The 27,996-nt window shown below is 43.3% G+C and overlaps 1 protein-coding gene across 6 annotated transcripts in view; it reads left to right on the top strand.

The window, feature by feature from the left end:
* The window catches only part of cntfr (ciliary neurotrophic factor receptor), a 327,137-nt gene that overhangs the window by 159,233 nt on the left and 139,908 nt on the right, over positions 1–27,996 (top strand). For all 6 annotated transcript variants that reach the window (XM_033032525.1, XM_033032497.1, XM_033032521.1 and 3 more), the window contains one exon: positions 8,997–9,236. In XM_033032525.1, coding sequence (XP_032888416.1) covers positions 8,997–9,236 — 240 coding nt within the window. The remainder of the gene's footprint in view (positions 1–8,996; positions 9,237–27,996) is intronic.

The following is a 27,996-nucleotide window of genomic DNA, read 5'->3' on the forward strand; positions in this document are numbered from 1 at the left end:
ACTCAAGTACAATAGATGGAGCAAAGGGGACGACACAGAGTCAGAATATAATTCTCAGCATTGTAACGCAAAAGGTTCCTTAGATAGAAAATCCTATGGCGCAGTGACTTGGAAGTTATTAAAGGCCTGATCAGTATAAGTCTGCATTCATTATTTCAAGTAATTATGAAAGATTATGTGTTTTGAAAGGGGATCCATAAATGAAACAATTATGAAGTTCAAACGAACCTACCAGAAAAATAAGAGCTAACATCAATGTGAAGTTTTAAATTTAGATTTCCCATAGGTTTTAAAGATTGCTCTTGTCAAAAATTTTAACTGGTTTTAACAAGATGGTTGTGAGTCGTTTCTTGTCTGAGCTTCTTGAATGTCCAAATTCGCATTTGGAAGTGATTGCACTGACAGTGTCTTGACCTGTGCATTTACAGTTCATTACCATGCCCAATTATTGTGGGGGAAATCTCCAAAGCTCAAAGCATCAAAAGAAATAGTCTACATTGATCAAGATTCCACACTTTCTGGTGGAATTAACAACTTCAGCCCTGAATCAGGTGCCTTTCATATAGTTTGCTTCCCTGGCTATTTTCCTATGGAAATTGTACAGATTCTTGAAATTAATGTACAAAACGTGTAGCTACTAATTTCACTCCACCTTTAAATTACTACGTTTGCTGATCATTCACTATTTAAGAAATGAATCACTGTACGAAAGCAATAGTCATGACCCGATATCTCCTGTCTCAAAACCATGCCCTTAATCCTCATTAGTGACATTCCAGACCACAAATAGCAAGCCTAGAATTCTTAACATGAACAATGTTCTTTCTCTCGGATTGGAATAATTTCCTTTATCAACGTTAACCTTTGAATAAGATGGAGGCCAGCTGAATAAACATTAGACTCCATTTTTTTTTCCTTTCAAACAATCACTTGCTGTCTGATGTTTTTGAATCTTTGAGTAAGAGGTGAAGCATTGAATTTGGGTTTTAATGGACAAAATAAATGTGTGTTGAATTGCATCTTCAAAGCCAGGAAGAATCACAAATGCCAGACTTGGAGACACAAATATTCAGTCAGGGGCAGCACAATGATGCTGTGGGTAGTGCAGCTGTCTCTCAGCTCCAGCAGCCCAGGTTTGAGTCTGGCCTCTGGTACTGTTGGAATTTGCATGTTGTCGGCTCCACAGCATGTGTTTCTCCAGGATGCTTTTGCCACTGTGGGTGGCTGGTGAAGGAATCAGAGGCTGTTAATAAGCATGTGTTAGAAAATAAGGGTTACATTGGGACTGTTGGAATCTCTTCTAAAGCAGAGGTGACCTGTACAAGAGGGATGGGCTGCACCTGAACTGGAGGGGAACTATTATCCAGGCGGGCAGGTTTACTAGTGCTACTCGGGAGGGTTTTACCTACATTAGCTCGGGGAATGGGATCCAATGCAGGTGAGGCAGGTGAGAGGCTGGAAGTGGTACGGAAGGCAATGAAAGTAAATTGAGTTAACTGGATAGACAGGAGCACGGCAGGGAGTGAGGAAGGACTGTTGGATTAAATAACATTTATTTCAAGACAAGAGGCCTGACGGGTACCAGTGGATGAAAGCAGAGAGTGGATGGGTACGTGTGACTGGGAAGTAATAGCCATAGATATACCTGGCAAAGGGAAGAGAAGGAGTGGCAGCTGATTGTTTCAGGTGCTACAGGCGAGATAAAGTTGGGGTAAAAGAGGAGGTTGAATTACTTTCGCCAAGTAGCATTCTGAGATGATATTACTGATGGTCGTCCAGTAAGGCAATGTGGATGGAGCTGGGAAATAAAAAGGGGATGATCACCTTGTTGGAATGCCCCCAAATAGTCAAAGGGAAATCGAAGAATAAATAAGCTAGGAGATTGCTGGCAGCTGCAGGGCAAATAGGGTTGTGATGTTAATGGATTTTAACTTTCCCAATATAGACTGGGACTGCCATGATGCCAAGGGAATAGACAGGGTGGAATTTGTCAAATGCGTTCAGATGAGTTTCCTTTGGCAATATGTAGAGGGCCCTACAAGAGAGAGGGTAAAGCTTGAGCTACTGTGAGGGCAAGTGATAAAAGAGATTAATCTTCAACTTTTTCAGAAAGTCAACCAAACTCGCCAGTTAACTTTGCATTATAATATGAGCAGATGTTTAATTTGTAAGTTCCTCAATAAAGGCAGCCTTAGTCTGGTTGGTGCAGGGCCTTCTACCTAAATGTAACAAGGCCTGAACAAGCCTCAATCACAGAAGCATCTTGAAAACATTGACAGACAACGTTGCCTCCATCCCAGTCTTCGCTAGCTGTCAGCACTGACATTCAACACTATTCATATGATAGCAAAAATATTATTGATATTTTAAGCATAAGCATCCAAAGTAAATACATTCTTTTTTTTTTTAAAGCACAAAGGTGCAGCTGGTAGAACTGCTGCACCACAGCACCAGAGACCCGGGTTTGATCCTGACCTCTGGTGCTGTCTTTAGGGAGTTTGCACATACTCCCTGTGATCGTGTGGGTTTCCTCCAGGTGCTCCGGTTTCCCATCCCACATCCCAAAGACATGTGGGTTTGCAGGTTAATGGGCCTCTGTAAATTGCCCTGAGTGTGTAGGGAGTGGATGCAAAAGTGGGATAACATAGAACTAGTGTGAATGGGTGATCGATGGTCGGCGTGGACTAAATGGGCCAAAGGGGCTGTTTGCATGCTGTATCTCGAAACTAAATATTCCATCTCCTTTAGCTGTTCCTCTCTGTTGAATAAGGTGGCTGAATCTGCCTGATGTGACAGATTCAACAGCCGCATTTCCCAGTGCAACTGCTGGAGAATTGGAAGAAAATTGGTCTTCTGCATTTAGTCCACCTGAGGAGTTCAACATCCATATATTCATCACTCCATTTTTGAAGAATTATTTCCAGATATCAGTCCTTAATCATCGGTGCCTGCGGTCTTTGACTGTTTACACCAACGACTGCACCTCCACTGACCCCTCTGTCAAGCTTCTCAAGTTTGCGGATGATACAACCCTGATTGGACTGATCCAGGATGGGGAGGAATTTGCCTACAGTCAGGAAGTGACACAGCTGGCGTCATGGTGCCATCATAATAACCTGGAGCTCAATGCTCTTAAGACAGTGGAATTGATAGTAGACTTTAGGAGAGCTTCCCCTCACCCCACTCACCATCAACAACACTACAGTCACATCTGTGGAGTCTATTAAGTTCCTGGGAACCATCACCTTAAATGGGAGGCCACCATCGAATTTACAGTTAAAAAGGCCCAACAGAGGATGTACTTCCTGTGGCAGCTGAGGAAACACAATCTGCCACAGGCAATGATGGTCCAATTCTATACGGCCATCGTAGAGTCTGTCCTCACCTCTCCATCATGGTCTGGTTTGGCTCAGCCACCAAGTATGACATCCGGAAGCTGCAGCGAATCGTCCGATCAGCTGAGAAGGTTGTTGGCTGCAACCCTCCTCCCATTGACGACTGTACACTGCAAGGTCCAAGAAGTGAGCAGGTAAGATAATCTCTGACCCCTCTCACCCTGGCCACAAACTCTTTGAAGCACTTCCCTCTGGAAGGCAATTCCAGACTGTCAAAGCCGCCACAGCCAGACATAAAAACAGCTATTTTCCACGATCAGTAGCTCTACTCAATAACCAAAAGTCTGTAGCCACCTTTTGCTCTGGCAGTTTATTTCATTCACATGTTTAAACTATAATAAGTTTTATTCGTAATGTTTGAATGGTTTATGTTTTATTCTTAATTGTTTACTGTATATCGTGTTGTTACTTGCGAGCAGAGCATCAACTTATTCATTCATTGCAATTTAATTGAAAGGAAATATCGAAACTCTTTTCAGCTTTATAAATCTAGTGTGCATGGAATCACTAAATTAGCTTTAATATCTTAGGGGTATATGTAAATTCAGTTGCCTGTACAACTTAATGTATGTGCACAAAACACTACTAACATTATAAAACACTAAATTCAACTGTGTTTCCTTCAATGGGACTTTATTGTATATTTAGCACGTAGAGATTTCTCTTCCTTTGGTGGTAGACCTTTCTGGCAGGGATCAGTTTGTGGCTCTTTTTTGCTCTACATTCATGGTTTCCTTGTGACTAGAATTGGTTTCAGTGCTCAGTCTGTAGACTGCCTATGCACTAACTGCCCTGACCATAACTTCCTCTGAGTTGCTTCTACTGTTTAGTCTACTGAATACAACAAATTATTGATTGCTGTGGTACATTGACTGGAGATTTTGGCCACTGAGCCCACTCGGACTTCCGGGTTCTTTCAACTTTATCCTTGGCATTTTTCAGCATTTTCATGGTGTGTGTATTTTGTTCATTTTCCCCTACTCTGCTCAACCTTTTGCAGTCATGTGAGTATTACGTTTCATCTGCCATCATTTTTCCTGCCCGTATATTTTGTCTAGCTTGTATTCCAGTTTCGGAACTGTCTGTTCTGATTCCGCTTCTCTCCTAGTTCAGCATCATCTGCAAATTTGTTCAGTCTGCCTTTGTTTTGAGAGTTCAAATTATGATGTGAATTAGAAACAGTAATGGCCCTAACACACATTCCTGCAGCATTTCACTCAGCATGCATCCCACCTCCTCTGTCCTGAAAACCTCAACCATCGCTGCACAATTCTATCGGTTCGACAAAAGTGGCTCAGACAATTCTCATTTTCAGTGCTGCCTCTGAAGCAAACTTTTTTCATTAGAATCTAATTGCAGTAAATTTATGGGGACACATTCAGTGATATAAGATATCAGCAAACTGTTCTGTTCTGATTTCAGAATTCTGAAACAAAAAGTTATGGCTCTGATATCAAATGCTATTTCCCAAGAGAAGGTGCGTTTAGAACCTATTCACAAATTAGCTCTTTTCTATTCTTATAGGATTTAGAAATGAATTGAATAGGTGACAGGTTGTTTCCTCAGAGTGGAGAGTTTGGTTACATTACAAAGCATGATCTTGGGAGTAAGTCATTCCGGACTGAGATAGGGAATTTCTTTACCAATATGATTATATGGTTTTGAAATTGTCTATGGTCAATAACTCGTGTCTGACTTTTGGTAGATGTTTGGATTTGAGCGAATGAAGGAAAATGAGAAGCAGAGCTGGAGAAACCTTATGGTCTGATTCTTCTGCTTAGAACATAGAAAAGTATAGCACAGGACAGCACAGAATATGAGGTAATCGTTTGACTCAGTGGGCCAAAGGGCCTGTTTCCGTGCTATATCTCTAAAGTCTAATGGATAGTGTAAATGTGTGGGGATCAATGGAGAGTGCGGACTTGGTGGGTCGAAGGGCCTGTTTCAGCGCTGTATCTCTAAACTAAAACTAAACTCAACTGAAGAAACAGTCGTGTTTATATGAGGGGTATAGCACGAGACAGAACAAACCTCAAATTTACATAAATCAACCTATTGACTGTCAGTGCGGTTTCCTCACAATAACTGGGAATGGGCTGCACTGTAACTCTTACGAAAGCGGCAGGTTAGGCACTGATAAGTCAAATGGATGATTTCTATCTTCTTAGTAGCGTTAAAATTGACTCACAGATCTTCTCACCATATTATGGGTCCTACACAGGAGATTAAGGTCCCACACAGGAGATTAGTGGACAAAATTAGACCGCATAGTAGGGATTAACGGGCCCTTTCAGAATGGCACGCAGTGACTAGTGGGATGCTGCAAGGCCCGGTGCTGGGACCGCAGCTATTTACAATATACATTCATGATTTAGATGAAGGGATTAAAAGTAACATTAGCAAATTTGCAGATGACACAAAGCTGGGTGGCAGTGTGAACTGTGAAGAGGATGCTATGAGGATGGGTGACTTGGACAAGTTGGGTGAGTGGGCAGATGCATGGCAGATGCAGTATAATGTGGATAAATGTGAGGTTATCCATTTTGGAGGCAAGAACAGGAAGGCCGCTTATTATCTGAATGGTGTCAGGTTAGGAAAAGGGGAAGTACAACGAGACCTTATGATGTCCTAGTACTCATTTTCAGTCACTGAAAATAAGTAGTGAAGAAAGCTAATGGCATGTTGGCCTTCATAACGAGAGGAGTTGAGTATAGGAGCAAAGAGGTCCTTCTGTGTTGTGCAGGGCCATGGTGAGACCACACCTGGGGTATTGTGTGCAGTTTTGGTCTCCTAATTTGAGGAAGGACATTATTGCTATTGAGGGAGTGCAGCGTAGGTTCATAAGGTTAATTCCCAGGATGGCGGGACTGCCATATGATGAATGAATGGAGCGACTGGGCTTGTATTCACTGGATTTTAGGATGAGAGGGAATCTTATAGAAACATATAAAATTATTAAGGGATTGGACACGTTAGATGCAGGAAACATGTTCCCGATGGTGGGGGAGTCCAGAACCAAGGGACACAGTTTAAGAATAAGGGGTAAGCCATTTAGGACTGAGATGAGGAAAAACATTTTTACACAGAGAATTGTGAATTTGTGGAATTCTCTGCCTCGGAAGGTAGTGGAGGCTGATTCAATGGATGCATTCAAAAGAGAGTTAGATAGAGCTCTTTGGGCTAGTGGAATCAAGGGGTATGGGTGAAGGCAGGAACAAGGTACTGATTGTGGATGATCAGCCATGAATGGCGGTTCTGGCTTGAAGGGCAGAATGGCCTACACCTGCACATATTTTCTATGTATCTATGTATGGTATTCTCAAATAATATTTATATTTCACTCAATTTTGATTATGATAGGCATTTACTATGGAGGTTTTTTGTTAATCCAAATGAAAATGTTCAACATTATGAAGGGAACTGACAAATTTGTTTTGAGCAAAATTGTTCTAATTTTGCTTACAACCTGGGAAGTTTAACTTTGGTAGTTTAGGGATACAACATGGAAACAGGCCTTTCGGCCTACTGAGTTTACTCCACCATTGATCACTTGTTCAGTCTTGTTCTAGTTAATGCCACTTTCTCTTCCACTCCTTATACATTAGAGGCAAATTACAGCAGAGAATTAACCTACAAAACTTCATGTCTTTGGGATGTGGGAGAAAATAGGAGCACCCAGAGAAAATCCATGCTGTCACAGGGAGAATGTACAAACTCCACACAGACAGCGGCCACTGACAGGATCAAACCTGGATCTCTGGCCCTATGAAGCAGCAGCAGTGCCACTGTGCCATCCTAACATAGAAGGAGGCTGTGTAGCTCATTTAAACTATGTCAGTTGTCAGAACATCCCATCCTCCCACCTATTTCTCGGCATCCTATTCTCTCCCATCTGTCTAATAAATCCCCCAATTTCTCTGACCACCCATCTACAACGCGGCAATTTATAGTCACCCAAACATCCTACCAGCACATGTCTGGGATGAGGGAGGAACCAGAGCATGCATGGCAATGTCATGCATTCACAGGAAGAATATGCAAACTGCACATAGACAACCTCAGAGACCAGAATTAAACCCGGATTGTTTGAGCTGTGAAGCCTTGCAGTAATGGCTTCAAATAGTGGATTAAGAAAAAAAATAAAGAACATGTGGCAGGACCTTTTAATGACTAACAAATTTAATGGACCAAAGAATCTCTGCCTGGTCCGAAGAACTCACAGATCATTGTCAGATTTGTGCTGTATAAATTCTTGTCATTATATGAAAATAAAGTCCCTAAGATATTGAAATGAGAGCAGAGATCATTGAAGTACTCAACAGGTCAGGCAGCATCTGTGGAGAGAGAAATTGTGGTAATGTTTTGGGTGGGTTGATGATATCTAATCAGAAGATGTTAGAAACTTGCAAGTTGACGTATTCCTATATTTACCATTGAACGCAAGTCTTTGTGAGGCACTCTATGGATGTAATAATATTTCCTATGAAATAAGCGGGGAGTTTAATCGCCCCAACGTGCAGGGCCCGACCGCCGGATACGGGAGCCAAGATCGTCCTGTCAAAGGAAGGCATGAGGCCCCCGACCGCGGGAGACCAATGAAGGGAAGAGCTTTTTTTTGCGCCTTCCATCACAGTGAGGAATGTGGGGAGTCACTGTGGTGGATGTTTATGTTAAAATGTATTTTGTGTGTTTTGCTTTTTATTGGTATGATGAGTAGGGCAAGTCAAATTCCTCGTATGTTGCAAAACATACTTGGCTAATAAAGTATGATTATGATTATGAAATGCAGAAGAAAAATCTCCTGTCCATCCATTAAGTGCTGAAGAATTAAACTTGCATTGCGGGAGCTCCGGATAGCGGTCGCGGGTCCAGGTGGAGACCGCTTTCCGGAGCTCCCGCAACGCAACTTCTCCAGCCCGTGTCGCGGGGTTGGAACGACCCGAAGCGGGGCCGTACATCGCCCGGCGTGGCTTAATGGCCGCGGGACATTCCAGCGCCCGCCGGGGGCTCCAACTTCGTGACTTTTAGACCGGGAGCGGGGCTGTACATCGCCCGTATGACCTAAAATGGCCGTGGGACTTACCATCGTCTGCCTGGGGCTTCAACATCGGGAGAAAAATGGAGAACGGGGAGAGAAAAGACTTTGCCTTCCATCACAGTGAACCTCCTCCTCACTGGAAATTGTAAATTGAATTGTGTGTATGTCTGTAGGAAATTGTCATTGTTTGTATGGCTGTGGAAACGGAGTTTCGTTTGAGCCTCACTGAGGTTCAAATGACATGTAATAAATATTGTATTGTATTGTATTATATTGTAACTTATGACTCCCCATCATAAATTCAGTCCTGAACAACAATTGGCTTCACGTCAATCAAAGCACTTAATCCCAAAAAGTGAATGGGAAGTATGTTGACTTTTATTGTCCTCTTTCTTGGCTCACTTTGCACTTTGATTCCTGCTTATTATGACTGCATTGCCTGTCAGTACTTCCTCTAGGTTCAAACGTCAAAAGTGGGCACTTTAATGAGGTATTGGTGAGCAGATATTACTAGCAAAAGGCAGCATCTATGATTATATCACTGATGTTTTCTTTCATTTCAGATGGACGAAAATACTACAAACGGATTGGAACCAATGTAACCCTGCCGTGCGAGACTTCTGACAGTCATACTCCAGTGCAATGGAGATTTAATGGACATGCAATAATCCACAATGAAGGTCACTTTCTTCAAGGCACCAACCTCACCCTCATAAACCTAGATTCATCACACAGTGGGACCTACAGCTGCCATGAAAAGCACAGTGGAAGCTTGAAGAATCAAATAATTATTCAAGTTGGAAGTGAGTAGCTTTTCCACGTTTATTTTTTCAATGGAATCTATCAGGATGTGGCACTTTGAGAAAACTGCATTACTGTGTTCACAAATAACTCGGCAGTAGTGTGATTGAAATATATTAAAAGGTAGGCGAACGGTAGGGATGGTTGTGAAGGAACCAACTCAGTCAGTGGTACACCAATAACCTCAGCACCAACTTTCACAAATGGCTTTCACTAACTATTAGAGCAACATGAGCTAAGCAAAAGCCAAATGTAAACTGTATATTTAGCAAGGTTGCTTAATATCTCCAGTTACTGATTTTGCACTTTCTTTGTAGATAAAGGATAGGATGTGTGCTTTGTCATTGAAAACACGTGAAACTCTAGACTTTGCTATCAAATGGAGAAAAATGTCATTAACTTGTGTAGACACTTAAACAAATTAAATAAAGCTCTGGGGATATCTTGTAAGATTTAAGCATTCTAGGATTCTTGGTGTTGCCAAACATTTCATTACTTAAACAATAAATTACTTTGCAAAGAAGTGCAGGGAATTTTGCAGCAGTTTCATTAGCATCTGGAGCTCAATTTGAGTATATGTTTAGTTTAGTGATACATCATGGAAATTGATCCTTCGGTTCACCAAGTCCATGCCGACCAGCAATCCCCATACACAAATTCTATCCAACACATTAGGGTCAATTTACTGAAGATAATTAACCTGTAAACCTGTGCGTCTTTGGAATGTGGGAGAAAACCTGAGCACCCAGAGAAAATCTATGCAATCACAGGGAGAATTTATAAAATTCGGTACAGCCAGCGTCCTTATTAAGAATTGAACTCAGGTCTTGGTGCTGTAAGGCAGCAACTCCACCGCTGCACCACTGTGTAAGTCTGTGGCACTGTACCTCCATGTATCAGGAACCTGGTGATACAACTAGTGTGGCCTGCTCAGCACGATCAACTGGTGTCATTAAAGGGTCAATTGGGAAGGAGTAAGAAGGGATAATGTTCATTGGTATCCTTGTTCTTCTAATGGATTTGAGAAATTTTGTGGAGACTGCATTGAGGATACCTCTCCAGTGATGCTGCAGGCACCTGCTGTAGGTAGTCCATATTTCCAAAGCAGTGATCATTGGATTCCAGACCATAAGGTTAGTGCTAGGTCTGAGATCTTTACAGAATGCTTGTAGTATTGAAGAAGGCCAAATAAACGTCCATGTCCATCTTGCTCTGAGCAGGAGCAATCCAGTTCATCACACACCTCTGGCCTTCAAATTATTTCCATTCCGTTTCTTTATCCAACTCTTCTTTGAATACCAAAAATAGACACAAAGTGCTGGAGTAACTCTGCGGGTCAGGTAGCATCTCTGGAAAAAAACGATGGGTGATGATTTGGGTCAGGACCCTTCTACAGACTGATTGAAAGAGGGTGGGGGGGGGGGGGGGTTGGAACTGGAAACAAGGAAAGACCTGGGCAAATTAGGGCTTGCAACAGATGACCTCAGGCAGGGTGGTCCCTGATTAGCCAATTGTTGGCTAAGGATGGTGTGATTCCAAGAGGGATACATCATTGTGAACTGTGGAACTGGTTAACCAACTGTTAGTGGAGGAAGAGGATGTTGCCTGACTCGCTGAATGACTCCAGCATTTTGTGTCTATCTTTGGTATAAACCAGCAACATTTGAATACTATAATTGAATCTACCTCCAGTGGCAGTGCATATCAGACCCCTGATAACCAGCTGCATGAACAAGATTTAGTGTCACTTTCAAGGCCCGTGCAAGTGCATTAGAAACAGTGGTGAATTTCATCATCCATGTCTGCTTCTCCCAAGATGTGGAAAGTGATCTAAGACTACCAGGATCACCTTGTGGATTTTAATTGCCTGGTGTGTGATGCCCCGCACCAACACAGATGGAATTTGAAGGCAATTCATCGGAAATTCTAGATGAGAATAAAATCAGGAAGTAAAAATTGTCCATTTTCACTGCCAAACCACATCTGGGGATATCATGTTTCCACTTACTAGAAGATTTCACTACACCACAAAGACAGGCAATTGAAAGGAAGAGTCTGTAATCTGTTTAAACAGTAAAAAAGAGAAGGCAGTACAGAATACTTGAATTGTGTCTCCTCCAGAATTCACACAGGTAAGAAACAATAGGCTCAGCATGAACTGCTGTTGTGATGTGATACTGATCGTGCCTGGCAAAGTCAATGTAGGCAGAAGGCTCAGGAAGATAACTGTGTCACTTCAACAGTTCACAAACAAGGTAAGAAGCCATAGGCTTGGTACAAACTGCTGCTATGAAGTGAAGTTAGACACAAAATACTGGAATACTCAGTGGGACAGGCAGCATCTCTGGAGAGAAAGAATGGGTGGCGTTTTGGTTCAAGACCCTTCTTCAGACTGATGTCAGGGGAATGGGTAGTACTGAGATGAAATGTAGTCGGAGACAGTAAGACTGGTGGGAGAACTGGGAAGGGGAGGGGATGGAGAGAGAGGGAAAGCAAGGGCTATGAAGTGATACTGATTGGGTCTGGCAAAGTCAATGCGCAATGCGCAAGTTCTAGAGGAGAGCTCAGTGTCTGTAAGTCACTTGCTATTTACAGAATTCTTGAATGGGCTGAATCAAGTACACATGAAGTTGGCTCCCTTGTACTTCTTTCATTTCCTAATATCAGCCAAATGCAGCAAAGCCTGATTGTGATAATCAAACTGAAAACAGTTGTGTCAGGGTCAAAAGACTGAACAACTATCCAGAAAGGAAATGTCAGATGAGACCTCTTAGGATTTCAAAGATGACAGCAGGAAAGATGAAAGTTCCAGTGTCCTTTGTGAGTAAGAATGACGTTTGGAATTGAAGGTAGTGTGAAAGCAGAGGCAGAAATATGGAAAACTTAAGAAGTAAGGTTGGTTTTGTATAATTGTAAATGTTGGAACTAAGAATGTGGTGTTCCGAAATATATAAATGATATGTACAAAGACATGAAGGTAATTGTGCTGAGGCAATGATGCAGAATAGGATGTGAGACAAGATATGTAGGAAGGAAATACAGATGCTGGTTTAAAATGAAGATAGGCACAAGAAGCTGGAGTAACTCAACGGGTCAGACAGCTTCTCTGGAGAAAAGGACAATAGACAATAGGTGCAGGAGTAGACCATTCGGCCCTTCGAGCCAGCACCGCCATTCAATGTGATCATGGCTGATCATCCCCAATCAATACCCCGTTCCTCACTTTTCCCCATATCCACTAACTCCGCTATCTTTAAGAGCCCTATCCAGCTCTCTCTTGAAAGCATCCAGAGAACCTGCCTCCACCGCCCTCTGAGGCAGAGAATTCCACACACTCACAACTCTCTGTGAGAAAAAGTGTTTCCTCGTCTCCGTTCTAAATGGCTTACCCCTTATTCTTAAACTATGGCCCCTGGTCTGGACTCCCCCAACATCGGGAACATGTTTCCTGCCTCTAGCCAAACCCTTAACAATCTTATATGTTTCAATAAGATACCCTCTCATCCTTCTAAACTCCAGAGTGTACAAGCCCAGCTGCTTCATTCTCTCAGCACATGACAGTCCCGCCATCCCAGGAATTAACCTTATAAGGAATAGGTGATGTTTCGGGTCGAGACCCTTCATCAGACTGAGAGTCAGGGGAAAGGGAAAAGAGATATATGGACAGTGATATAGAGAGGTATAGAACAAATAAATGAAAGATATGCAAAAAAGTAATGATGATAAAGGAAATAGGCCATTGTTAGCTCTAGGCTAGGTGAAAACGAGTTACAGACAATGAAACTCTCAAGGATGACAGTGAAACTAGTACAACAACTAGGGTGGGGGAGGTAGACACAAAATGCTTGAGTAACTCAGCGGGTGAGGCAGCATCACTGGAGAGAAGGAATGGGCAAAATTTCGTGTTGAGACCCTTCTTCAGACTGATGTTAGGGAAGGGGACGGGACAAAGATAGAATGTAGTCGGAGATGGTAAGACGAGTGAGAGAACTGGGAAAGGGAAGGGGATGGAGAGAGAATGCAAGGGCTTTCTGAAGTTAGAGAAGTAAATGTTACATACCGCTGGGGTGTAAACTACCTAAGTGAAATATGAGGTGCTGTTCCTCCAATTTGCGCTGGGCCTCCCCCTGATAATGGAGAAGGCCCAGGACAGAAAGATCAGATTGGGAATGGGATGGGGAGTTGAAGTGCTGAGCCACTGGAAGATCAGGTAGGTTAAGACTCAGAGAGTGGTGGCTGTGTGGAATGAGCTTCCAGTGAAGGTGGTGGAGGTAGGTTCGTTTTTATCATTTAAAAATAAATTGGATAGTTATATGGACGGGAAAGGAATGGAGGGTTATGGTCTGAACGCAGGTGTATGGGACTAGGGGAGAATACGTGTTCGGCACGGACTAGAAGGGTCGAGATGGCCTGTTTCCGTGCTGTAATTGTTATATGGTTATATGGTTATAAGACGGACTGAGCTGAGGTGTTCAGTGAAACGATCGCCGAGACTGCGCTTGGTCTTGCCGATGTAGAGAAGTTGACAGCTGGATCAGCGGATACAGTAGATGAGTGCCGGTGTTGTCTGCATTACAGAATATTGCAATAAGGTTCAATTTCTCAGAATTCAAGTTTCCACCCCCAAAGCCAGTGATGCACGGGTCATCCGTCTTATTTTAACACCAATTGTTGGGACAATTTATCCACCACTTTCTCCAAATACCTCCCCTTTTTGCAACTGCATTTCATTTTAAAATGTTATTTTACTCAATTAAGCCCTACTCAGTTGCAAACGTGAGTACTGCACCCATATCTGGTGATGCTTTCCCAATACTTATCTTATGAAAAGGATACTAGAAATAAAGCTTGTCTGTTGTATGACAGGTGATCCCTCTTACCTAACTTGCCTCCAACCTTTCACTATTGTCAATAGAGCTGGGGTGGGAAAAGGTAATAAAAAGAAGACATCTTACTTACCAAGTTGTACATTTTGTTAAACCATCTTTGGTATCTGATAAATTCCCACTTCAGATCCTCAAAGGTTCAGCCTTGACAGTTATTGCCCTGAGCAAGCAAACTAAATTATAGTCATGTCCACTTACGCGCAAACCCAAGACACTTTAACGAGTAGATGTTAAATTACTGCTACAGATAAGTGAATAGAACATGAAATAGAATCCCATTTCCTACATGAACTTTCTGATTCACTTCTTTCAACTGATTCACTTTGTTTGTTTATTCTTCATATTCTTTTGTCCATATTACTCATGTTACGACATATTCAACTGAGAACGATAGTCAAGTTCTGCATTAAATATGACCTGAACAATTTTGAGAATCTACCATACCCAGCAATGAAGCAGTCAGAACATTGTGAAAGTTTCCATTATATTTATGAATATACAAGAAATTGTGCAATGAGAAATTCTTTCAATTTTTTCATCTTTTAATACACGATTTACCGCAGGCAAGTAAACAATACCAAAGTGGAATTAGAACGTAAATCCCACAATTACTTTGACAGATTCCAAATTGTTACCAACTCAGATTTTGCTTTATTGAGCAGTTTTGGTGAGGAGCCAAGGGCAATTGGACAGAACAACACCACAATTCTAAACATTAATTCAAAAGTCAAGGCCAATTTAAGAATAGCTGTTATTTGATTCTTAGCTTGGGTTTGAAAGGTTGTAATTTGTGTGCAGGTGTGGAATGCACTGCCTGTTTAGGTGAGGGAGGCAGGTAATGTCACAACATTATAAGATTTATCTAGATGAGCATTGAATTGGGAAGGTATACAAGGCTACAAACCAAGAGGGGGCTGTTGGGATTAGTGCAGAGATGTACTTCATGACTGGCTTGGATGTTGTGGGCTGGAGAGCCTGTTTGTGTGCAGTACGACTCAATCTACGTTCTGTACATTAGTAAGCAGCTAACCTGCCTCTCTGAGGTGGAGAGAAGTGGATTCGGGTCCCATTATAGTGAAATAAACATGGAAATCTGGATTAAGCAATGCTGAGGGGATGTTGCTTTGCTGAAGGTTAGATTGTATACTGGTTTGCTCTCTAAAGTGGATGCAATAATTTGCATTGCTCTACTTTGACCAATAATAATCCTGTTTGGAATTTATAACTCAACCAAGATTGCTGTAACAAATTATCATATGATAAGATGTATACCATCAATGGCTGTCTCTTACTAAAACATCCAGAACTGCAAGATTAATAAATATTCACTTACACAACTTGTTCCAGCATGCTCCATATCCCTTGCATTCTTTTTCTTTTTCTTTTTCTGTTGCACTTTATATTCAAGTTGGTGGATAAAATATACGGAAATAAACACCATGATGAAAATGAGGTAGAAGAAGGGAAATCAATGAAAGAGAAAAACTAAACAACGAGGATTGTAGAAAACAAAGATCGCTGCTGTCACATTAATACTGCACAGATTGATCTAAATCTGAGCCAAATATCACTGCCTACTTGCATCATTATTAACTTGAGAAGTAGAGAGTTCCAGGCCACGAGAGAAATAAATGCTGATTGCTTGCTTCCACTTTCAGTGAGTTCACAATGATTAAGAAATAGCTCACTATAGCTGTCAGTCCTTTTCAACCATTGAAATTTTAAACCCACACCTTTTTGGCACAACTTTATTAGCCAGGCTTTTCATACTGTTGCCCGAGCCCATCATTGCTAGACTGATGATTAGCATTGATTGCCATCGTTTAAGATGAAGCCCTCACAGGGTAAAGTAGACAGAAAAGCTGCTCTATCCGCAATTTCTAGGATTCACTAACAGCACTTCTATGTAATTATTGATGAGTGACTGAAAAGATTCCTTGAGGTAACTCTCCTCTACAATCCAACCTGATTACTCCCAAGGACATAACGGAAAATAAGTGGGAAAAAAACACATGCTCAGCCTGCTCAGCATTTCACTTGCGCATCCTTACACAGACGCCATTGGCCCTTCATCTCTCGCCTGGTTCTAAGTTCACAATATAGTTTTTTTTGTATTCACATACTTCATTGTTGTTTTCCCAGGCTGGAATAACAAAAATGGTAATGAATCCTTACCAAGTCTGAGAGAGAGTGCGATGATGAATTCAAGTGATAGGAAACCAAAAGCTCTGGATCACTCCTGTGGACTGACACAGATGCCCGGCAAAGCGATCACCCATTCTGTATTTGGTTTCTCCGATGGAAGGATGTTTCCACTAGTGGGAGAGGCTATGATTAGAGGTCATAGCTTCAGAATAAAAGGACGTTATTTTAGGAAGGAGATGAGGAGAAATGTCTTTAGTCAGAGTGTGGTGAATCTGTGGAATTCTTTGCCACAGAAGGCCGCGGAGGCCAAGTCAGTGGATATTTTTAAGGCAGAGATAGATAGATTCTTCATTAGTACAGGTGACAGAGGTTATGGGGAGAAGTCAAGAGAATGGGGTTAGGAGAGATAGATTAGCCATGATTGAATGGCGGGGTAGGCTTGATGGGCCGGATGGCCTAATTCTACTCCTATTCTTATGACCTTATGAAGGCATTAGCTTGGAAGAGCCTGCTTCACCTGGATGAACTGATTGAGCCCCCGGATGGTGGGAAGGGAGCAGGTGAAAGGATAGGTGATGCATCTTCTGCAGTTGCATGGGCTAGTGGTACGAGATGGAGAGTGACTGGTGGGGATGGAAGAACAAATCAGGCATCTCAAAATGAATGGTTCCTTCGAAATGTTGAAAGGTGAAAGAGGAGAGATGGTGGAATCTTGTGGCATCTGGAGGAAATTGCAAAGGATAATCTGTTGAATGCAGAGCCTGGTGGAGTGGAAGGTCAGGACAGGGGTGACCGTTCTCGTTTTGTCTGGGAAGGGATGGGGGTGAAACTTAGATGAGTGAAATGGATGAAATTGTTCTATTATAATGGTGTGATCTCCTTTGCATTGAATTGGAAAGTCTTCAGAGTCTGCACTGTTTTTCCCTTTCTACTAATGGGCCTGTCCCACTTAGTTGATTTTTCAGTGGACTGCTGGCGCACACACACGCACACGCGCACATACGCGCGCGCACACACACACACATTCACACACACACACACACACACACACACACACACACACACACACACACACACACACACACACACACACACACACACACACACACACACACACACACACACACACACACACACACACACCGCTTCCTTCACCAGCCCGTGTGAATTTTTTATATAGAGCTACCCCCGCTTGCCCTGTCTAAAAAATTCACACGGTGCAAAGCCAAGGTGAAACAGACACACACCGCGATGAACAGGAAGGTTGGCGCTGTAAAAAGACAGCTAAAGCACAGTGTGCGGTAAGTCCTTTAAAAGATCGAGGGAGAAGGGGAGAGAAAGAGTGGAGACAACTTTAAAGAAGACAGAGTTACACGGCTGTGAAACTCGGTGAACATTTAACATTACCGGTCGGTTATCCTTGGTTCTGAAAACTACTGCTTACCTTTCACCGGTCAGCTCTGGCTACAACCTGCGGGAACCTCTGAATACCTTCGACCTCCTGGCAACCCATTAGGACCTCCTGGCGACCCACCTACGGCATGAGAATTCTCGCTACTCTCCATGGCGGCTTCATTCAAGTCGTCGCTAATTTTTCAACTTGAGGCCGTGACTAATTCCCAGAATTTTCTCCTTTTTGAATTGAATTGAATTGAATGCCTTTATTGTCATTCAGACCTTACGGTCTGAACGAAATTTCATGCCTGCAGTCATACATACAATCATACAATAATAACAACAATAAACACAAATTAACACCACCACAGTGAGTCCTCCAAGCACCTCCTCACTGTGGTGGAGGCAAAAATCTTAGGGCTGCTGTCTCTTCCCTCCTCTTCTCCCTCTGCGCTGAGGCGATACCCCACCGGGCGATGATAAATCAGTCCCGCGGCTCACCGAACCCCGCAACGGGCCGGCTCAAACACCGCGGCCCGGGGTGGTCGAAGCTGCCGCCCTCCAGTCCAGCGTACGCAGCCACTGGCCCGCAGCTGAACCCAGGACTCAGGTCACCGCCGCCAGAACGCCGTCCCAGCCACCGGAGCACCGTTCCAGCCCCGAGCCGGATCGCCCTCACGTGAGTGCCGTTCCTCCCTCGAGCTGGGCCACTCCGACGGGAGCGCCATTCCTCCCTCGGGCTGGGCCACTCCGACGGGAGTGCCGTTCCTCCCTCGGGCTGGGCCACTCCGACGGGAGTGCCGTTCCACCCTCGGGCTGGGCCACTCCGACGGGAGTGCCGTTCCTCCCTCGGGCTGGGCCACTCCGACGGCAGTGCCGTTCCTCCCTTGGGCTGGGCCACTCCGACGGGAGTGCCGTTCCACCCTCGGGCTGGGCCACTCCGACGGGAATGCCGTTCCTCCCTCGGGCTGGGCCACTCCGACGGGAGTGCCACAGCCCCTCACGGGAGAGTCTCGGCCCCTCGCCAGGCCATCCTCACGGGAGCGCAGTTCCAGCCCCGAGCTGGGCCGCCCTTTATGGGAGCGAACCCAGGGCGAGTCCTGACAGGCTGCCTCCGGAGTCCCGAGGTCGCCAGCTCCGCCATTAGGCCTCAGCGCAGACGGAGGCAGAGAGGGGGGATACGACGAAAAAGTCGTATTCCCCCCAAGGGAGAGACAGCAAACCCCGTTTCAACCCCCCCCCCCCCCCCCCCCCCCCCCCCCCCACATAAACACAACCTAAAAACCAAAAACACAACTAGACAAAACGAAAAAAAACAACACAAAAAAGTAAAAACAAACGGACTGCAGGCGAGCCGCAGTTGTTCCCAGCGCCGCCACTTCCGGTTTTTCTCTTCTTTCTTAATGCCAATGATTATCTTTACACCCTCTCCCATGCGGGTGGATTCAAAGTAAATATTTGGAAGGATTTCTTGCTCATGATTGCTCCTCTGGTTTGTCACAGGACCTATTCTATTTTTTTGTTACCCTGAAAGAAGCAACACAAACAGATAGAGTGGTAAAGAAGTCGTATGGTATGCTTGCCTTCATCATTTGGAATTTTGAGTGTAAGATTCAGGAAGCATTGCAGCTCTAGAGAAGTTGGAGTATTGTGTATAGTTCTGGTCACCCAATTACTGGAAGGATGTGGATGCTTTGGATGTGGAGTGCAGAAGAGAATTATCATTAGGATGCATTAGCTGCTGCATTAGGGTGTATTAACTGTAATAACTGTTTTAACTACAAACTGTCAAGGAAAGAGCGTTCACGTTGAGGCCCTGGTTCCACCTGTATTTCCACCACTATGCACACGAAGCGCAAGACAGACACCATTGTATGCAAATGCCAAGAAGTGTGTTCAGCTCTGGCTGAACAACTTCTAATTTTGTGTGTGGACTCGATAAGAAGAAGAACTGTAAGGAAAGATTGGACAAACTTGTAATGGTTTCTCTGGTGTGTCGGAGGTTAAGGGGAGACCTAATCTGATCTAGAGGTTGAATCTTTATTATGCAAGACTTTGTGCATGTCTTCCACTGCTCTCACATTAATTTATCTTAAAGTAGCTATTTCCAGTTCATTTCCGCTTTGAGAACTGAAGAAAACAGGAGCAGTAGGTCAAGAGATCCTTCAGCCAACCCCCAGCTTTCAATACAATCATAGATGGTACAGCCCAGGCTGAACTATCCTTGCCTTCTGTCATAACTGTGTAAAATACAGCGTTAAAACAGGCCTATCAGCCCTCCGGATGTACACCAACCATCAATCACCCATTCACACTAGTTGTACTTCCCATTTTCACATCCATACGTCTTTAGGATGTATAAGAGGAAACAGGAACATTCGGAGGAAAACCCACACAATCACAGGGAGAAGGTGTAAACTATACACAGCACCGAAGGTCAGGATTCAACCCAGTAGTAGCTCCACTAGCTGCCCCACTGTGCCATCCATTTAATATCTCCCCAATATACCATATTTATCCCTTAGAAATATGTCTCATACCATCTCTTTTCTAGTTGGGCATATTACACGCTGGTTAAAAAGAGTGCCCTTGAATGCATTCTTATAACTCTAACTTCTGTGTCTTATAGAAAACAGAAAAATAGGTGCAGAAGTTGGCCATTCGGCCCTTCAAGCCAGTACCACCATTCAATATGATCATGGCTGATCATCCAAAATCAGTACACTTGTTCTTGCTTTTTCTCCATATCCCTTGATTTCTTTAGCCTTAAGAGCTAATTTAACTCCCTCTTGAAAACATCCACTGACCTCCACTGCCTTCTGTGGCAGAGAATTCCTCAGATTCACAACTCTCTGGGTGAATGTTTTTCCTCACCTCAGTCCTAAATGGCCTACCCTTTTTCTTAAACTGTGACCCCTGGTCCTTGCTCCTAAACTCAAATCCTCTCGCAATGAAGACCAACATTCCATCAGTTGTCTTCACTACCTGCTGTACCTGCATGCATACCTTCAGTGACAGATGTACATGCACACCCAGGTCTCGTTGCACCTCTCCTTTTCCTAATCTGACACCATTCAGATAATAATCTGCCTTCCTGTTCTTTCCATCATAGTGGATAGCCTCACATATATCCACATTATATTAATGATTTGGACGAGGGAATTGAATGCAACATCTCCAAGTTTGCGGATGACACGAAGCTGGGGGGCAGTGTTAGCTGTGAGGAGGATGCTAGGAGGCTGCGAGGTGACTTTGATAGGTTGGGTGAGTGGGCAAATGCATGGCAGATGCAGTATAATGTGGATAAATGTGAGGTTATCCACTTTGGTGGCAAGAACTGGAAAGTAGACTATTATCTGAATGGCGGCCGATTAGGAAAAGGGGCGATGCAACGAGACCTGGGTGTCATGGTACACCAGTCAGTGAAAGTAGGCAAAAGGTACACAAAATTGCTGGGGAAACTCAGCGGGTGCAGCAGCATCTATGGAGCGAAGGAAATAGGCGACGTTTCGGGCCGAAACCCTTCTTCAGAAAGTAGGCATGCAGGTGCAGCAGGCTGTGAAGAAAGCAAATGGTATGTTAGCATTCATAGCAAAAGGATTTGAGTATAGGAGAAGGGAGGTTCTACTGCAGTTGTACAGGGCCTTGGTGAAACCACACCTGGACTATTGCGTACAGTTTTGGTCTCCTAATCTGAGGAAAGACATTCTTGCCATAGTGGGAGTACAGAGAAGGTTCACCAGACTGATTCCTGGGATGGCAGAACTTTCATATGAAGAAAGACTGGATAGACTTGGCTTATACTCGCTGGAATTTAGATGATTGAGGGGGGATCTTATAGAAACTTACAAAATTCTTAAGGGGTTGGACAGGCTAGAGGCAAGAAGATTGTTCCCGATGTTGGGGAAGTCCAGAACAAGGGGTCACAGTTTGAGGATAAGGGGGAAGTCTTTTAGGACCGAGATGTGAATTTTTTTTTTCACACAGAGTGGTGAATCTGTGGAATTCTCTGCCACAGAATGTAGTTGAGGCCAGTTCATTGGCTATATTGAAGAGGGAGTTAGATGTGGCCCTTGTGGCTAAAGGGATCAGGGAGTATGGAGAGAAGGCTGATACAGGATACTGAGTTGGATGATCAGCCATGATCATATTGAAAGGTGGTGCTGGCTCGGGGCCGAATAGCCTACTCCTGCACCTATTTTCTATATTTCTATGTTTCTATGTTTCTATACTGCATCTGCCATGCATCTGTCCACTCACCCAACCTATCCAAGTCACTCTGCAGCCTCATAGCATCCTCCTCGCAGCTCACACTGCCATTCAGCTTCGTGTAATCCGCAAACTTGTTCTGCTATAGTCTCAGTTTGCAGTTGGGTAGAGGCAATCCGGCATTATTGCTGTGATCGGAATGGCATTATTTAAAAACTCTGATTCTCCACTATTAGAATTGCAAAGGTTACTGAGTTACTGAAATCACTTTTTTTTAAAACACTGATTCGTATTCAGCTGGCAGCTAAAGGAAAAGGTGCCTCTTTAGTGAGGCAACTCTTGCAGCGGGAATCAGCAGGTGAGGACCTTTCAGAACCTTTTTCTGGAAATCGGATGAGAGGACAGTATCAGGGATCAGACATATGAGAGGACTAGGAAGGAGGTTAGTCGTTGGAGCTAGGGTTGACCAAAGGCTTCCATAAGGGCCTGATGCGCATTCATATAGTCATAGTCATACAGTGTGGAAACAGGCCTTTCGGCCCAATTTGCCCATGCTGACTAAGATGCCTCATTGACACTTGTCCCACTTGCCGACTTTTAGTCCATATCCCTCTAAATGTTTCCTATCCATGTACCTGTCCAAATATCTTTTAATCATTGTTATAGGACATGTCTCAACTACCCCCTCTGGCAGCTCATTCCATAAACTTACCACCCTCTGTGAGAAAAAGTTCCCTTCAGATTCCTATTAAATCTTTCCCCTCTCACCTTATGTCCCCTGGTTCTTGATTCCCAGGGTAAAAGACTCTGTGCATCTACCGTATCTATTCCCCTCATGGCCTTATACACCGCTATAACCTCTCCCCTCATCCTCCTGCGCTCCAAGGATTAAAATCTTAGACAGCCCAAACTCTCCCTATGGCTCAGGCCTTCAAGTCTGGCAACATCCTCAGAAAAGTCCTGCACCTACCTGGGAAGGAAAACTGGGAAACCTCTCACTCATTGTTGGATGACTTTTTCACACAATGGGTGATGGGTCTATGGAACAAGCTGCCAGAGGAGGTAGTTGAGGCAGAGACTATAACAACATTTAAAAGATGTTTGGACAGGTACCTGGATAGGAAAGATTTAGAAGGATATGGGCCAAATGCACAGAATGGACAGGATGCAGCAACAATTGCCAATTTCAAGTCACCAACTTTAAACTGGCATCCTATTTGTGGGATTGTGAGATACTGTGAGTATGTTATATGTCCCAGCACTTCTCATTTGAGCATTCAAAACCTAAAATCAGATGGTTTAGAACACAACACCGGAGGCATGTGTATATATTCAGGATGTGCTCCAAATAATTACATTTTTAAGCATTCCTCTATTTTGAACACCATTGTGCAACTTTGAACTTTTTTTTTTTGCTTGTGGTTTTGTTATATAAATTTTCCAGATGGCTCATTATGGTAATGGTGCTATCCTGACATTAGCACATAAAAATTGTTCCACTGTGGATTTTTGAAAACAACAATATTCCATTCCTTCTCTCTCCAATAGTAAAGGCTGAGGTTTATGAGTCTTCTGCTTTTTTTTTGTATTCTTTGATGTGGTTTGGATGCTGTTTTCTTTCTTAACTACGCTACATGCTAGTTGTGTACTGGTGAGCCCAAAAGGCCATGAGTAATGCATAATGTCACAACTTGCAAAAGCCTGCAATTTAAAAAGGGTTCACAGAGGTAACTTGAATTGATTGCGATTGGTAGCCAGAAGCTTCATTCCCCCTGCAATCTATGTAATCAGGGTGTAGATGTAAAAAATTAATGAATACTATAATGAATGGAAAATACATTAATTTAATTCCATTGATCTTTTATAGGATAGCAATAAATACTAGCAGGCCCTATACAAACTCGTAATGAACTGTGAGTTAAGTGCTTAACATTCCCCCTGTTATAGTACACCATCAGAATTTGGAAGGAGAGGACTTCTGCCACCCAGGCTATCCTGTTTCGATACATCCAAATGTGACAGGCTCAGATAATTAGCACAGCACATTGAATTTCTGCAGGGTGTGTAGATTCAGACAGCACGACCTGAATAAAATGGCAGGTTTTGGGGGAGAAGCTGGAATGAACCCGCAAAGGGAGCCTGCTAAATCTTTCAAATTGTAGGCTGCTGGAAAATAAAATGAGGAGAAAAAGAGGCCATATGTGCCAGAGTTATATGGAGAACATTGCTGTTTAATGAAACATGCTGCAAGATAATGGGAAAATGGCATTACTAGAGGAAATGTAATGACACATGAAAAGAGCGGGTGGCTGAGACAAAGGAAGAGCAAGCAAGTTGAAAAAGTTTAGCGTGATTGTTAGCCGAATAATGAATTTGCACCTTGATTTTCCCAATGTAGAAACAAAGAACTGAAGATGCTGGTTAATACTCAAAAGGACATATCGTGCTGGACTAACTCAGCAGGTCAGGCAGTATCTCTGGAGAGCATGGTTGGGTGACGTTGCGGGTCGAGGTCTCACCTATCCATGTTCTCCAGAGATGTTGCCTGAGTTTCTGAGTTACTCCAGTACTTATTGTCCTTTTGATATCCCACTGTTCTCTCTACACTTCCATAACATAAAATAAGCCCACTTTCCCAATGCTGATGAAAGGTAACGACCGGAAATGTTCTCTCGCTAAATGTTGCCTGACCCAACAAGCTTTTCCAGTATTTTCAGTTTTTCTCTCATGTTTCCAGCATCTTGAGTTGTTTGTTTTTTGAATATAGACAATTTAAACATAGAAACATAGAAATTAGGTGCAGGAGTAGGCCATTCGGCCCTTCGAGCCTGCACCGCCATTCAGTATGATCATGGCTGATCATCCAACTCAACAATAGGTTTGGGCTTTGTGGTGCAGTGTTGACCACACCGAGCTTCATTGCGTCCCTCAGCATGTACTCCTGGAGTCAGGATGGGCTAGTCGGCAACATTCCCTGATGGACATCTCGCTCTGCTGGGAGGTCAACAAGTTTTGGGCAGACCAAAGAGTGCCTTTCACCAAGTTGATGACCTTGCAGCAGCACTTGATGTCTGTCTCCGAATGAGTCCCTGGGAACAGTCCGTAAATCAGAGAGTCCTCCGTTACGGAGCTGTTCAGGATGAACTGTGACAAGGAGCTTGTATTCACTGGAGTTTAGAAGGATGAGGGGATATCTTATAGAAACATATAAAATTATAAAAAGGACTGGACAAGCTAGATACAGAAAAAAAATTCCCAATGTTGGGTGAGTCCAGAACCAGGGGCCATAGTTTTAGAATAAAGGGGAAGCCATTTAAGACTGAGGCGAGAATAAGCTTTTTCACCCAGTGAGTTGTGAATTTATGGAATTCCCTGCCACAGAAGGCAGTGGAGGCCAAGTCACTGGATGGATTTAAGAGAGAGTTAGATAGAGCTGTAGGGTCTAGTGGAATCAAGGGATATGGGGAGAAGGCAGGCATGGGTTATTGATTGAGGACGGTCAGCCATGATCACAATGAATGGCGGTGCTGGCTCGAAGGGCCGAATGGCCTCCTCCTGCACCTATTTTCTATGTCTAAGGATCCTTGCATCATTTTCCAGACTCTCTTTGTAATTCTACGCTCTGCAAAGAGGTGGGCAACCGGCTCCTCTCAATAGCAGCCATCCCGAGGGCAGCGTGCACTTGTAGTAAGATTCCGACGGTGCAGGAAAGGTCTGATTGGGAGGGCCCCTGGCACTGCCAGCCCGGCGAGGTCTAGCCACAGAAACTTGACTTCACATCCAGATGAGAATATTTAGTGGTTATTTTCCAACTGAAACCTTAAAAGGCAATTGTCATCTGGACCCAGGTGCATAGATTTCATAAAATCATAAGAGATAAGTCTATTCAGCCCATCAAGTCTGCCACACAATTCATTCATGGCTGATCTATCTTTCCCTCCTAACCCCATTCTCCGGCCTTCTCCCCCTAATCTCTGACACCCTTATGAATCAAGAAACTGTCTATCTCTGCCTTAAATATATCAACTCATGGCCTCCACAGCCTTCTGTGGCAAAGAATTCCACAGATTCACCACCCTCTAACTAAAGAAATTCCTCCTTACCTCCTTCCTAAAAGAAACTCCTTTAATTCTCAGGCTATGACCTCTAGTCCTAGACATTCCCACGAGTGGAAACATCCTCTCCACATCCACTCTATCCAAGCCTGAAGATTTCACTGAAGAAACCATTATTTTATTTAGTTATATTCCAAACTTGTAACTTCCTGCTCATTTTTGAGAACTTAATCCTGTTTAAAACAATAAAATAACATGTTCTGTTGTAGAGATTATTTAGATTAGCAAACCAAACTGATCTGAATTTGACATACATATGCATCTAATGCATTCATTTACATTGCATGATTACTGCCTGAGGGATAAGATTGTATTTCAAGGAAAGTAACTAGTGAAGCACGGTAGAGAAACTTATATAATGATCAACTATAAATTGGTGGATTGAAGTGTATTATATAAAGAATAATAAATAGATTGATGTATGTAAGCATTCCCTAAATGCCTACACACAGAAAATACTTGCACTCATTTCTGTAAAAGTAAACATTTTTTTACACACAGGAATGCACACATATACAGTATACAGGAGCAAGAATAGTACACTTATGCCCCTGTCCCACTTAGGAAACCTGAACGGAAACCTCTGGAGACTTTGCGCCCCACCCAAGGTTTCCGTGCAGTTCCTGGAGGTTGCAGGTGGATGCCGGAGGTTGCAGGTAGTGGAAGCAGATAGGGAGACTGACAAGAGCCTCCGGGAACTGAACGGAAACCTTGGGTGGGGTGCAAAGTCTCCAGAGGTTTCCGTTCAGGTTTCCTAAGTGGGACAGGGGCATTAGTCCCTCAAGCCTACCCTGCCATTCAATTTTATCATCACTAATCTGCCCAGTCCCCAACTCGGAGATCCATTGCATCTGTATCACCACTCACCACCACACCACTACCTCCCGTGACTAACAATGCTATTCCACATATTTTTCTCATTTTTGTCCCACTTTCCAGAGTCATTCACAAATTCTCCCAAGATATTCACGAATTATCCCGAGTTTTCCCCTTGATTCAAACTCGCAGAACGTTCGTAACGAGTCTGTAGGAGTCCATAGATATATCGTAGCGGCTCGTTATGCCAGCCGTAAGTACTCGGGGCATCAGGTAAGTTGGGACTTTTTTTCCCACCCTGACAAAAAATGTCTACGAGTAAAAAAAAACCCCCGAGTACCTACGGCTGACATAATGAGCCGCTACAATAACACTACATCAGATCTTTGTAATAGCTATTCACTTGAAATTGTTTCTTTCTCTTTGTGCTGTCACCTCATTTATCTTCTTATGAATGCTGTGCATTCTAATAAAAAGCCTTAAGGGCCAGTCTCACTTTCACGACTTATTCAAAACCACTGCCGAGTTTAAAGGACGTAAAAAAAAATCAAGATCGTGGTAATCTACGAACTCCTACGACCTTCCAAGACTATGTTCACAAACTCCTACGAACTCCTACGATTATGTCTATGAATTCCCACAACTATTTCGATGCCCTCCTTACGAGTAAAATGTTGCAATTTCTTTCATCCCAACCATTTTTTAACTCGTGGACATTTTTTATTGGCTGGAGAAAACGTCCCGACTTACCTGTAGCTACGAGTACCTACGGCTGGCATAACGATATATCTACGAACTCCTACGACCTCCTAAGGACTCGTTACGAACATTCTGCGAGTTTGAATCAAGGGGAAAACTCGGGAGAATTCGTGAACTACCTCGTGAAAGTGGGACAGGCTCTTTAAGCTTTGATTAGTTATAACTGTTACGACATTCTCAATTTCGATTGCACACTTTTAATTATTTTCTACCACTTCCAGGCACATTTGCATTTTCAGTTATCACTTCACGGCCCATTTACATCATTCTGATTTATTTCTATTACACTTATTCTTTATACACTCCGATCCTTATATTAGGTAAGTAGGAATTTAATTGTTCTGTCTGGGGCCTATGACAACAAAACACTCTTGACTCCATTCTGTTTGCATCATGTGATCACCAAACATTGATGTCTTTGTGATGAATATATTCGA

Source organism: Amblyraja radiata, chromosome 1 (genome assembly GCF_010909765.2).
Source record: "Amblyraja radiata isolate CabotCenter1 chromosome 1, sAmbRad1.1.pri, whole genome shotgun sequence".
In the NCBI taxonomy this organism is placed as follows: Eukaryota; Metazoa; Chordata; class Chondrichthyes; order Rajiformes; family Rajidae; genus Amblyraja; species Amblyraja radiata.